At 50.8% G+C, this 13839-nt stretch overlaps 3 protein-coding genes across 3 annotated transcripts; 1 reads left to right on the forward strand and 2 right to left on the reverse strand.

The window, feature by feature from the left end:
• Positions 1-73: 73 nt before the first annotated feature.
• Positions 74-4740, forward strand: BO88DRAFT_487009 (uncharacterized protein; the record flags this gene model as incomplete). Its single annotated transcript, XM_025712512.1, has 2 exons — positions 74-2325; positions 2374-4740. Exons 1-2 carry the CDS (start codon positions 493-495, stop codon positions 4738-4740), a joined length of 4200 nt encoding a protein of 1399 aa, XP_025564021.1. The 5' UTR covers positions 74-492.
• Positions 4741-4865: 125 nt separating this feature from the next.
• Positions 4866-8421, reverse strand: BO88DRAFT_424497 (MFS general substrate transporter; the record flags this gene model as incomplete). The annotated part of the gene is made up of 6 exons (XM_025708740.1): positions 4866-5613; positions 5689-5883; positions 6000-6179; positions 6625-7581; positions 7654-7900; positions 8046-8421. 6 exons carry the CDS (start codon positions 8419-8421, stop codon positions 4866-4868), a joined length of 2703 nt encoding a protein of 900 aa, XP_025564022.1.
• Positions 8422-10340: 1919 nt separating this feature from the next.
• On the reverse strand, positions 10341-12795 carry BO88DRAFT_258398 (putative protein kinase). The gene is made up of 2 exons (XM_025702264.1): positions 11109-12795; positions 10341-11044 (listed from the first exon to the last, which is right to left on the reverse strand). The coding sequence occupies exons 1-2, from the start codon at positions 12622-12624 to the stop codon at positions 10497-10499; spliced, it is 2064 nt and encodes a 687-aa protein (XP_025564023.1). The 5' UTR covers positions 12625-12795; the 3' UTR covers positions 10341-10496.
• Positions 12796-13839: the final 1044 nt, after the last annotated feature.

Below are 13839 nucleotides of genomic sequence, written 5' to 3' on the forward strand. Positions count from 1 at the left end.
CAGTCTGCACCCACATTGACAGACGAATCTTCGATGCAACATCTCCTCGGGGACCTGCCACCGGGGACATGTAGTCCAGCTGAGGCGTACCGCTAATGCACCCGGGTCTGGTTCGGGAGAGGTATCAACTCTTACGGCGCTAAGTGCAACACGGCGCTAGCTTACTGGCTGTCAATGTGTCGGATTCTCGGATCAAACATGACATGTTCGGTAGATCGCCGATCGAAGATGAGGGCTAGGCTACGGGCCTTCGGATATCTCCGCCAGTCGACCTGCAAGTGGCAGATAGCTGGATGCGGAGATGGAAGTGCGGTTGGCATGGCCTACAGCTTCGATAAGCCTTTATTTGTGAATATAACGTGGCAATATGACTGCGGTCTTCCTTGATCCATCATCAGAAACCGGCTTTTGGACTACCAAACACACTTCCTACATTTCTCGTGAATCTCTGCCATCCATCGTCAGCCGCTCCTTTCGCTAAAACTCAGCAAGATGTTCAAGAACAAACATAAGTTTGAACTACCGTCCTTGAGGCACGGACGTTCATCGGACAAGGAACTCTCTGTATCCATCCTGCCAGATGCCGACGATAACTCCGTCGTCGAATCTCCAACAATAGGCCAGGTCACTTCAGCAAACGAAATGCTGGGTAGTCTACGCAATCCACCAACGGAAACGGGCCTTGTTAGCAACGACAATGGGCCAAGAGACTCGCCGGCCAACAAACCGAAGGGCTCTACACCGGAAACAGAGAAGGTCATCACCAGAGATGAAGTCCTGGGCAGCATACGCGATGCAGCCATGAAGTCGAGCCTCGTTATGGGCGCCAAGGAACTGAGAGAATCCGCAAACAGTGAAATGGCCAAGGTCAAGGGCATCGTGTCAAAAGACAATAGCTCCAACGACGAAAAGCTAAGAGGTCTTCTTCATCTTATTCTGAGGTCTAGCACAGAGCCTAAACTGTACAACGACTACTTGGAAAAGTCGATGGGCGAAGACTCCGACCTCCTGATCAGCTCATTTGGTGGACAAGTAGATGACAACTCAGTCCCCCTCCGCATGTTTGACTTGGATACGATGAATTTGGTTGATACAGGTTTCTTTGGAGAGGAAGATCAATACTGCATGCTGTCTCATAGTTGGAAAGGTGCAGAAATTGATTATGCGCTTGTGTGCGAAGCCCAACGTGCTGAAGAGGCACCGGGAGGGCTGACTGGGTACAATGATGTGGATGCGGTTCTCGCCCTCTGCGACCAGAAGATCAATACAATCGCAGGAAAATTGCGCAAGTTGTTACAGGAGAGACCAGATGCAGGAACATCAATCCGGCAACTGCTCGTGACGTCTCTTAGGGTATCCATGCTGGAAAGAGATGTGGTTGATGCGAAGCAAAAGCGGACTGTTGCGAATGCAAACAAGAGACAGGCAGATCTGGAGCAAACCAACTACCAGAAATTGTTAGACTTCTTGAAAGAAGTTAAGAGTCTACCAAGCCTAGCGAAGCAACAAAAAGATGCAGAGGAGAGGGCCAAGAATGCAGCGGAAAACTACTCCAGCGCTGAGCATGATTACGCATCAGAGAAAAGCAGAATCTCGAAATATCGATCGAACCGCCAATTGTCTTATGAGATGGACGATTTGGTAAGGGCTTTGCAGCATAGGAGGTCGGCACGGAAGCTTCAAAAGTCTATCAGCCGTGCGCGAGATATTTTCCAGAACAGACCCTTCTCCGAGACAGGTAGACGATATATCTGGCTGGATAATTGCTGTATCAACAAGCGACAGGACTCTGAATTGAGCGAGTCTTTAGCACGCATGGGAGAATGGTACGCAAACGCAGACTTCTGCCTGGTTCACCTGGATACTCCGTGGGACAACCGGGAATGGTTGGATGAATGGGACCTGTGGTGCAAAAGCAAAGGCAATAATGAAGAGGAGGAACCGGATCACACCGAGGATAGCGACGTGGTCAGTACAGCTATGAAGGCAGCGCCTAGATGCCAGCCTGTCACGCGCTTTAGCGAAGTCAAAGGGTGGAAGCCAACATGGGCTACCAGAGGCTGGACACTGCAGGAATTGGTCCTCAGCAAAATGACGTTCTATGCCAATGCAGACTGGAAGATGCTGTCGCGACCGGTTGACAGTTTAGGAAACTACTATCACTTTTGCCCTTTCATTGAATTTTACACCAAGAATCTCAATTACATCGATGGCGAGGCACTGAAACTTGTCGACCATGTACGGGAAGTGATAACAGCCGCAGAGGAAAATGGGATGATTGAGAATTCAAAGATCAATTTAGTCGCACCGGGTGAGGCTGAAGAGGTAAGATAAGCAGCTGGTATGAAATACTATTGTCTGACTGCTATGCAGACTATTGGCGCAGAGAGCATCATCCGGGCTCTGAGGCTATTTGGATATGTCGCGCCCAAGAAGTTGGATAAGCAAACAGCGAGAGCTCGTATCGGCTACTCTGTCCAACTCGTTGTTGAAGCATTCAAGGAGAAGCCAAGCTACACAGACCTGGAACATGACATTAGAGAGCAGATATTGGAAGATATATCTGAGCACTATAATGGACTGGAACGGGAGAAGGCAGTGAGGCGAACAATAAGCCTGCTGCTTGTAGCCCTCGCACACAAGGCAACCAAATCCATCAAGCTTGATCGTAAAACAATCGCCGAGTTCAGCAACGTCGAAGGCCTGAGCAGCTGGTGGGATGGCACGGAGAGGAGCCGTTTCTCTGCTCACAGTGTCATGATGCTGGCATCGCATCGACAGTGCACCAAGGCTATTGACAAGGCGTACTCGTTGATGGGTGTCCTTGGAGTGCAATTCCCAGCGTTCCCAGCCGAGGGCCTGACAAAGGCCCTGTCTCGACTAATGGATGAGGTGGTGATTACCTCCAACGATGTTTCTGTCTTCAACTGGACTGGCAAGTACAATGGTAGCCCCATACGCGGCCGGTCTTTGTACGCATCGAACATTGACGCCTTCTACACCGAATCACGTTTCGATGTAAATGGTGAACTCGTTCGAATTTTCCGAAATGATCGCACCAAAACCTTGACTATCGCAAAAGGTATCACTGACATGCTGCTCGATGCCAGCAATTTCGTCTCAACATTCAAGCAGACCGAAGAAACGGTCAGTTTGCTTCTAGATATGGTCAAGTTCATCAGGGAAAATGATAGCCAAAAACTGGAAAGCCTTCTAGATTTCCCAGAGCTCGTCAAGACACTGGCAAATGCTGGCGATTATGCGCGGAAAACATGGTCGGAAGAAGACGCGAAACAGGACGAGAATGTGCAAAAGTCCGACACGCCCGTGACTCCCCAGACCCCCCAAACACCTGGAACTCCAGGGATCGGAAGGAAGAAGTCATGGGGAGTTAAGCTACCGAACCTTCACAAGGGGAATCCTTTCATTGGGGATAAGACAGCAGAAAAAGAGAAGGCAGCAGAGAACGCCAAGAAGGCAGAACAATTCGAAGCTGAGATCAAGAGTGTTGTTGACAGGGCCCTAAAAAGTAATCCCGCGCACAGAGACAACGAAACGTCAGTTGGGAACGAGAAATCCCCCAGCAAAAGCAATGAATCTGGAGCGCAGGCCATTAGAATCAGCAAGTGTGACGAGCAGATCATCTGCCCGAACCCCATAGTCGTGAACAGCTCTGGAATCAAGGGTGTGTTTGACATTCAGCGCATTGTGGTCAACATGCTGCAGCCTGAAGAGCTTCGCGCGAAAGTCAAAAATGCCGCAAGCGACAAAGAGATGATCGATGGGTGGTGTACTATAAGTACTGGGTTTACTCTCACAATGGTAGCATTCTGCTGTGAGCGAAAGGTCCTTGAAAGGCAACTGGACTTGGTCGAGGTGATCGAGCAAACCATCCTTAAAGAAGCCGCCCCAGCCAGCACGAATACGCCCGCACAGGCGGTTGACACTGATGCAGATGCACAGCCAACGAACCAGAGCCAGCAAAACAAACAAACCAATGGTGAAGGTCCAGCACCGGATTCAGCTTCTTCCCAAGAAACAGACAACGTCGATCGTGACAGTCGGCCCAAGCTCAAGAACTACGGCTCTTCGGCAGAGCAGAGACGAGTGTCTCGCATGATTGACTTCGTCACAGAACCCAACCTCCACGCCATAGCTGGAGAATGGGTTCTGGCACGGTTCTCCGGCACGCCAGGGGCGCAATGGTTTCTTTGTCGATTGGAACTGGGAACAGGCAATGAATTCTATGCCCGCCGAATCGCCACGGACAAGTTCAATTTCTCCAATGCCGTTCCTGAGAAGGGTTTGGTCGAGTTTTGGCACAACTTCATGCACAAGAAGAAGCTAGTGATGTGCGACATGCTTGACCATTACCTCGATGCACAGAAGGCAGGGACGTACGCAACTTGGTTCCACGAAAACCTCAAGGAGAGCTTCTCCTGGGGTGACTCTAGTGATGACGAAGATGAGCCCCAGCAGAGCAAACAAGCCAAGGCAAAACAACCACCTCCGGATGGTAGTACCACCTTGACATCAACCGCCAAAACATTGAAGATGATTGGCTGGGGGATCCGATTCTTCTACGATAAGTACTATGCTGAATACTTGGAAGACCGTCTTACTGAAATGGCTTTGGCCAAGATACCGGTGAATCTCCACGCCGCGATCAAGGACCTACACGCGGACAAGGTCCTTCTGCCGGTGATGTTTCACTCTGGGAGGGACGTGCATTTCTTCTAGATAGTGATTGACAAGTGCTGGTTTCATTAAGAATAGAAGACTGGATGTAGTGTGGCTCCGCCAATATGTTGATTATTATCTACTTATAAGCAACTGCCTATCTGCAAGCCGTAGTTGACGGCAAATTACCATGTCCAATATGACTTCTTCCACAACTTCACAAATTCCAACTTTTGCGGCGCCGTCACGGCTACACGTCTGGCTCTGCCAAGGCGAGCCAGCGAATCCCCTACATAGTTCGGCACCTGCTCTTCGAGCACCATCACGGAGGTCTCGCTGAAGGGCCGTTCATCGTCTCTGTCATGAGGGTATCCATTCTCCGAAGCACTAGGATCAAACATGGTAGCGTCATGCGTTGGCAGTTCGTCCGCAGCGACACCCACGACTGCCTGTCCAATGCGCACCTTAATGTAATGCGTCGGCCGACCCAGCAGACTCCACAGGAAAGTAATATAAGACCCCGGGACCGGAGTCACCACGTCTTTGGGCTCATATCGCAAAGCCACAGGGAAGATCTTCGTCTTGTGAGGAGCGCTCGCCAGCACGGGGCTTAGCGGCAGCACGCCCTGTCCGTTGGTGGTCGTGCACTCAGGGAACAAAGCAATAGGGCGGCCAGGGTACTTCCGCATGATGGTTTTCAGATCGACGGTACGGGCTTTGGGCTGGGGTTTTGCTTGCGGGAGGGCGAAGGCGCGAAGAATTGCTTGCCAGACGGATAGTTGTTCGACTTCGCGCGTGGAGGGATAACAGGACACGAAGATGGGGTCAAATACAGCGGCCAGGTAGAGTGCATCAATTGGAGAGGTGAAGGAGGAGGCAATGATGGATCCGGGACCGGGTAGGCGGTTCTGGTGTCGGTCGTTGTTGAGAGTTCTAAAAATCGAGCAGCAGCTCAGTAGATGTTCTAGAGGAAAATAGCAGAACACTTGCAGAGGGAGCGCAACTGACCCTTTTCTTACTCCGTCCACTTGAAGATCAACCCACCAGATGCTGGGCACGCCTAGAATGCACCACAGAGCGGCCTTCCTTCCCAGCGATGTGATCGGGAGCCATTGAAAAAGCAGGAAGTAGCCGATGCAGACGGGTATGAAGAACGGAAGACGGACACAGAAGAGGAAGATTCGTAGTATCCACTGAGGGTAGCTGAGCGATGGACGAGGAGTTGGGAAGAAGGGTGAGACACCCGTTCCTACACAGCGCATCATCGTCAGTAATGGAAAGCGGACCCAATGAGTAGGAAAAGGGGTCTGCGCACGCACCTCGATCGCGAAATTGGGTGAATCTCTCCATGATAAGGAATCTTTGATGACGACGAGTTTAGAGGGATCAGTGAAATTGCAGACTGGACATGACCAGACTTTGACAGTAGACTGCCGTAAGCTTGTGAAGCAAGACGTGGGGTGTAAGTTGTCCGGTCTGCGCGGCAGGCGGGGGAAAATCTGCTGAGCACGTCGATAGTATATCTTATCAAAGAGTATATATGGCGGCCAACTCAAAACCGACTGGGGGGTTGTTGGCGGCACCAGCAGAAAGGCGCAGTGATTTGTTGATCTCAGCACGAAGGAATGGGAATTAAGATGTTCACATGTCGAGCTGCTGCTGCAATGCCGCACTAGTCCTGCTTGGGTAATCACCTTCCCTGATTGGGAAACCGAGGCTGGAAGGTTGACTTACCGCCCACGTCTATAGTTATAGTAAGTAACGCAGTTCATCCCTCGCATTAGACAGACTTCAATCAAGCTCCTTTCTCTTTCTCAACCTTACTATTTACATGAAGTGAAAGTCTTAAACTCTATATATGTACATTGCCTATTCTCGCCAGTTCAAAAGACCACGTTCTCTTCCTCTATCTTGTCATCCGACTGACGAGAGGGAATCCGGAACATCCAGATAGCGACGCCTACCAGAGTGAAGGCCGTCGCGGTCATCATCCAGGCCAGACCGATCCAAGCCCCTCCCAGTTCTAGTCCTATTTGAAACACAGTGGTGATGGACAAGCTGGCAATGACATTGCCCACTGACTGCAGAACCTCAATAATGGTGAAGAGACGGGCTGTTTCTTCCCGATTCACTAACGTGGTAATGAGAGCACGAGTTAGGAAGACAAATCCAGACCCGGATGTCTGAACTAGCAGACTGGGAATCAACATCGCCACGCTGGGTGAAAGACCGATTCCCAATGTCCCGACCGCCAACAGCCCAATACTGATGCGCATGAGCTGCAGGTCTTTCTGGGTCGGCTTCATGGTTTTGAGAAGTTGTCTTGAAATAGCCGGTAGGATGAACAAGAACAACGGGATGGTCAAGGCCGGCTTGAATGACATGAGGAAGTTCGCTTCTGCCAGGGTCCACTTATACCGGGTGGAAATGTACTGGACCAAAAACCAGGACGAGCCACGGCTCAGTCGATAGACAAGAAATGCGGTGAGGAGGAGCATGATCTGCTTGTTCCTGAAAATGAAGGAATACGGCGCGAAATAGGCCCGAGACCGTTGTTTCGCCGAAGCGAAGAAGGTTGGTCGTGTTGCCTTTGTCGTAAAAGAAGCTTCTTCCCCTTGAAGGGTCTCTTCATCGCTGAGTACCTCGTGTTCTTGTTCCTTGCTGGGAACTTCCTTATACTCGGCGTTTCCGGGTGATACCTGGCTCATCTCCATGCTCGGCTGCTTCCAAGTCGGTTGCGATGATCCTACACGCATCGTTTCCGGTAATGATAAGGCGAAGAACATGCCAATAACAGCCAGACCCCAGCCCAACAACAGAGGAAGCCATGGGTCTAATGACATTAACCAGGAACTGGCGGCACTGGAGGCGAAATCGGCTCCCATGCTAGCCACGCCGAACCTGAAGAATATGGCCGCTCTGATAATCATTAGCTATAGTCCTACCAACTGTTGTGGAATTACAACACGCTACCTTTCTTCTTCGGTTGACACATCCGACATCATTGTCCAGATGATGGCAAATGCTACAACAGGGCCTCCGCCAAACAACCAAGCCAAAGAGGATGCCCAGACAGTTCGCAGAGGGAAGACGTCAGGGCGCCACATAACCACCAGCTGAATAATGCAGTTCAGGGCGAAACCGGGAATGCTCAGACAGATGGTGGATTTCCGGCCCCGTCGATCAGCCAACAGGCCGTATGGAATTGCTAGCACAGCACCTGGATGAGAAAGAACGTGAATAAGGGTCCTCGTTTATATGTCGCGCATAAAGTGCAAAAGGGAGGCGCCCAATCGGTGGAGACTAGGGAACAAGAGATGCGACATAGCCTCCTCCGAACCGGCGGTGCCTTCGTCGTGACCTACTCAGAATGCCATCGAAGAACTCCATATAGCCCTTCACTGCAGCCAGATCCTGCTGGACCGCTTTGACCTTGCACAATTCCTCCTGGACCTCGCCGTCGGCCCCGATCTGGGTGGGATCATATTGCGCGTAGTATTCTCGACAGGCGATGGACTCGTATATACGGGTCACGGGGCCGTTGGACATGCAGATGCCGACTTCGACGGCCAAGATCATAGCAAAAAGGGTCAACATTAAGCGAAGGCGAGTTTTTCGAAGGTGTTCTTTCTGTGCATCTGACGGGCCAGACTCCTCCTCCACTGGGGACGAGGGCCTTTGACCCGAGGCGAGGAACGGGGCATCCTCGCGATCGAGGGGTTCATTGGACTCAAGAGGCATGGTTCCGAATCACCATTGCCAGTCGAGGGAGAGAAGTGAGAGGAAGGGGATATACGACGGGATTACATATGGGCGCAAGAACGCGATCAAATACGAGCATTAAGCGGTGAACCTCTCAGCCTAGCCACAAAACCCCGATAAGGGGAGAGGGGAAAGGAAATTGAGATGAAACCGGGAAGGGGAGGAAGAGATGCGCCATATAAGACTGCCGGGGGGGGTCCCGCCCAGAAAGATTAAAAATGGCAGCACAGGGGAGACTGTCGTTGGCCTCGAATTGGGGGGCGCGCGGCGGGCTTAGCAGTTGCAGGGTGACTCCACACTATATGATTAGTGAGACTAGTCCACGGGGCCAAGTCGGTTTCTCCTATTTCGAGACAATCCGTCAGACCCTGGGACGTGGCAAGTGTGAGAGAAGAAAAGGGACTAATCGATAGCAAAACAGTCTTTGGCTTTGGATCCTCAAGAATTTTGCGTGTCCACTTTTGAGTCTGGGTCCCGCGGGCATCCGGACATCTGCCTACGTACCATTAACATTCTTACAATGAGCAGGCAACAACAACTGAAGCAACTGGACAGATTACTACTATCTATCTTATACGATTCGAGGACACACAGACCGCCCAGCAGCTGTCGTCAGCCTCCACTCCCGCTGCAGTTGCAATTAGTTACTGACTGCCATTTGTCCAGACAGTTCAATCTATTACTAGTACCAAAAGTCTAGGGCTTACAAAACAGTGCTGGATTGTAATGGCCAACCACTCACTTTTCCTGCTGATCGGGCCACATCATTCTATTGGTCTTCTCGAAACCACATCCATCAGCCTGAAGCCAATCAGGGGGTTTGTGCTGGACGGGCGCGCCGTCCGTCGTCAGCGGGGGAGAAGAAGAAAACGAACAGGAAACATTGGTTCTCTTCAGGGGTTTCTCGGCTTCTCTTCCTGGAAGCGAAAGCCACCGATCCGCCCGCCATCCGATCATCCGCGCTCATTATTTCAACCTCTATAAGATTGCTACTACATATTAAGATGTAGCGATCGAGAATTAATAAGACTAATATAGTCACGTCTGACCGACTCTTCACCTGCACGACCAATTTCCTATCCTGGTGATAATCAACCCAGACAGACAGAATATTGGACATGATCATGTCGGTTATTAAGTGGTAGTAATTGCTTACTGCATAACACTCCTCCCCCTCCCCTCCCCACCCCTCTCTCCAAAGTACGATCAGTCGTAGCCTTCTTTCCAGATCGGCAATAATACTCGCTTGAGCAAGTAGTTCACTCAAATTTCACTACTTGCTTAAAGGGCTACTATAGACTAAGTGCCTGCAGACCATCATTAACTGACCACGTACTCGGTAATTAGTTCTTCTAGATTGATCGCTCAATCAATGAATCAATCAATGCAATGCATGGAAATGATCATGGGTGATATCATAAATTGCCTACCACGCTAATTGATTACTGCATGTTCATCTATTTATTTGTCTGCGACACTGGTGAGTCTCCTTTTCTTTCTTCAACACCCGTGGTACTTGTTATTGACTTAACATTTGGTTCCACAGCAATTGCAGTTAAAGTTAAGTAATTCCGCAATAGAAAACAGGTGAATGGGCCTTTTCGAAAGGGTATAGTATAGTATGGTATAGCATCTAGAATCTGACAAAGTTGGTAGTATGAATAATCGTGAACATTAAAAGGAAACGAACAGACAGTAATAGGGATCATCGGGCCGGAAGACCCAAGTGAACGTCGGCTCATGCTAGGTAAGTTAACAAGACTAAGTAAGTAAGTAGTAGGTAAGGTAAGCAGTTCTTGATGCTGCAATGCATGGCGTCTTCAAGGACACAAAACTCATCCATCCCCAAACCCAAGAATAATAAGAATTATATATGGTCGCGGTGCGCCAGTAAACGAATGTTAGTAAAGAGATATAAGATGCAAGTCTAAAACGAAAGAAAGAAGAAAGAAGGAAGAATGGTAAGTAAGCAGGGTAAGAACGGAAGAAAAGAAGGGAAAAGAGAAGAATGTTATGTAATGGAGGGGAGAAAAAACCACTGAAAGAGACCAGCTCTATGGCACTTCCTTATCCCCCCTCTTTAGTTCGCCGGGTATGTCGATCGCCTCCTTAACCCACGCCATCGACGCGATCTCGTCTAGACTTTTTCGTTTCGTATTGCGTTTCAATAGCCCCTCGACGCAATCGCGGGCGCCTTCGAGATCCTTGCCTTTCTCAGGATCCCATTCGTCGTCGCTGTCGGCATATCGGTACCAGGACCACTCGACTCGTGCGATGCGGTGGGGCGTTCGCGCGCGGAGTTTGGCAGGGTCGCCTCGGGTGCCCGGCAATGCGTCGAACGGGAGCCGATTTTCCATCATGGCGTATAACAACACTCCTAGGGCCCATGCGTCTGTTGATCGTCCATCATACGGCTGTCCCATCAGGATCTCAGGGGCTGCGTAGTCCTCGCTGCCACAACGGGTCTGGAGCAGAGGGCTTTCGGGAGGCTCGGGTATTCGTCGGGACAGACCCAGATCGCTGAGGGTGATGACGGCTCGATCGTATGTGCGCCAATCCGTGATCGCCTCTATCGCTTGCATCGGCAGATTGACAAGCACGTCTGAAGAGGAACAGCTGTCAGTCTTGATCGCTGTAAACAGGGGAAAGAATCAAAGGATACTCACTCTCAAGTTTGATGTCGCGGTGCACAATGAAATTTGCATGCAGGTAGCGCACAGCCCCCACCAATTCGGCAAAGATACGACGAATGAGTTGCGGACTCATGGGACGTGGACTCGACGATGCCACGTCAAAAAGGTCACCTCCGGGACAATAGTCGAGAACCAATAGCGCGCGCTTCTCGTCGCTACCAAATGCTTTCAATTGCACCAGTGACGGATGATTGACAGATTTGAGTATGTCCACCTCGCGCTTGAGGGAAACCTCCAAGCGCTCCTCATCTGCACCACCGGCCGGTCCATATTCGATAATCTTGACCGCAACAAGCTTCTGTGTGACCAGATTCACATCTTGAAGACTGGAAAACATGGTTTCGTCGTCGCTTTCTCGTCTTTCTATACGTGCCGCGAGAGAGACTTGACTGAATGTTCCGTGACCTAGCTGACGTATCTTGCGGTACTTGCGACGTTGTTGTGTGCGCACAGAACGTACCGAGTATATCTCATCAGGGCCAGCTGCCAACGGTGTTATAACGGGTTCGTCATCGCGTTCATCGGAGCCACTGCGACTGCTACGAGGAGGCGTAGGAGGGCGGACAGTGGGCAACGCGATCCCACGGTGGACGGCCAGATACTCTTCGCGATGAAGGTTATTGCTGTTGTTGTTCGTCTTCGAGTCGGTGCTGACAGATGCATTGATCCCCGGGGGCAATCCTGGTCCTGAAACTGCAATAGGCCGTGGCTTGACCGGGATAGCGCGACCGGGAGGTACATACTCGCTTAAGCTGCGGTTGCGAGAATGCTTTGACCCAGATCCTTGACGTGGTTTTGTTGGAGACTCGATGGGCGTCTCAATAGGTGTTTCAGACAGCTTGTCAGGGAGCATGTATTGCCTGCTTCGTGGCCGGGATTCGCAAGCACCAAGCATTTGGGAGGAATCGCTTAGTCGCAAACCGAGACTGGAACCGCTGCGAGAGGTTGTTGAAGGCGTCCGAGACAAAGACTGGGAATTGCGCCGTGGTAGTTTCCATGGCGACATGCCACCGATGGGCGATGGCAAAGGCGTGATGTCTCCCATGGCCATGAGTTGAGGGGAAGATATGAGCGAGGCTGGAGACAGAGTCAAAGATCCTGCGCTGGTTGGAGGGCCGGCGAACAGACCGCGCAGGCTTGGAGTGCGCCGGGGGAGACTGCTGGACGAGATGCTGTGATGCACGAATGACTCAGGTTCCCTTGGCGGGCTCATCTGGCTGGCGGTTGACAGATCCGTGCGAATCTGAAGCGAAGGCAGATGATGGGGGTGTGAGTGGTGCTCCAGTGTTACATCCTGCAGAGGGACTGCAGGAGATTTTTCGATATAAAGCGGAGGAGTATGAAAACTCCCTTGACCGGGGACTATAGCAGAGGGTGCACCAATTTCATTGTCATCCGAAGCCGTTGAGTTGTTGGCTTCGTGTAACTGTGGTTGGTGAAGGGTAGATCCTGACCTATCGGTCGGTTGGGCCGAATCCGAATGGACCATCGAACGGAAAGAACAGGGCAGCTGATGGAATGAGTGTTCCTATCCTGGCTGTATTGATTTTTATTTGAGTATATATTCCGCTGATTGTTTGTCTTTCTTTTCTATTATTCTTCTTCTGTCTTTTCCCTTTGTTGCAGCTGACAAAAGGCCCGTGAAAGAGGCGTCGCGGGTAATATGGTGGACTGGGAGCGGGCAAGTTCGGGGTCTAGATGCGAATCCCTCGGGTCAACCTAAAGTAAACCGCGTGGCACTTGGCGCTGAAGGAGGCCCTGGGGGCCAAGAAGAAGAACGGGTAGGATGGAGATGTGTTGTATCAGTGCATTAGCAGAGAAGGGGTCCTTATATGGTGGAGGGAAGGACCAGAACAAATCGCGGTAGGTTCAAAGGAATGAAAGGTAAGAAAATTAAGAGGGTGAGAGAGAGAGAGAGAGGGAAAGAAGAAGAGGAGAGGCGAGAGAAGAGAAAAGGCAGGGAAGAGGGAACGGACGGCGGGGAACACCGAAGAGATGATCCCAGAACCTCAGACCTTCTTAAGCAGGCGAAGGGAAAGCCAATCTGAAAAGCAGATCCAGCAAAGAACTTGACTTGAGTAAGTAGCTTCGACGCGCTGATGACGCCGGCGAACGAACGAACGAACGAAAAATCCAGGCGGGGTCAGCTGATAAACCGGCCGCTTCGAGATTAGCCGCCACGAGGAAAAGGCGCTACCCCGCATTAAGTAATACCGTTGGCGGAAGGACCAGAAGAGGACCGGATCTTGCCTGCTTTGGGGTTAGCCTGTCATGGCCTCGGCCCTATCGCAGTCGTCGCTGTCTCGTCCACTGATACGGGACGCGCCACCCAAACCTGATATTAATACTCTAATCTCTCCTTCTCCCTTAATCTCAATCCTGGCAGAAACACTGCGTAAGCTGAACTAGACTTATAATTTGATAAAAATCTGAAGGGAAGATAGTGTTGCCCCCCTAAATGTAGGTTATTAAACTGTGATAAATCTTATCGCTACTTATGAGTAGGAGGAGTCTCCCCCTTTTGGCATTTTCCATGCCCGGTACCACCAATAAGTTCCTTGCAGGGTGCAATCTGCATTGTTGGTGAAAACGGGGGCTGACGATCTGCCATTGCGAACCTTGCGCCTCTCTTTCCCACGCTTTTACTCTTTTCCCTCTGCTTTCTCCCCTTAACAGCCACCGGCCATCGCTTTCTAACCCAAAA

This window comes from Aspergillus vadensis, assembly GCF_003184925.1.
Source record: "Aspergillus vadensis CBS 113365 unplaced genomic scaffold BO88scaffold_8, whole genome shotgun sequence".
NCBI lineage: Eukaryota > Fungi > Ascomycota > Eurotiomycetes > Eurotiales > Aspergillaceae > Aspergillus > Aspergillus vadensis.

Coding starts and splice junctions, on each gene's coding strand:
- BO88DRAFT_258398 (XM_025702264.1), bottom strand. CDS start 12,624: ATGGTCCATTCGGATTCGGCCCAACCGACCGATAGGTCAGGATCTACC. Junction 11,045..11,108: donor CCGCGACATCAAACTTGAGA/GTGAGTATCCTT, acceptor GTTCCTCTTCAG/ACGTGCTTGTCAATCTGCCG.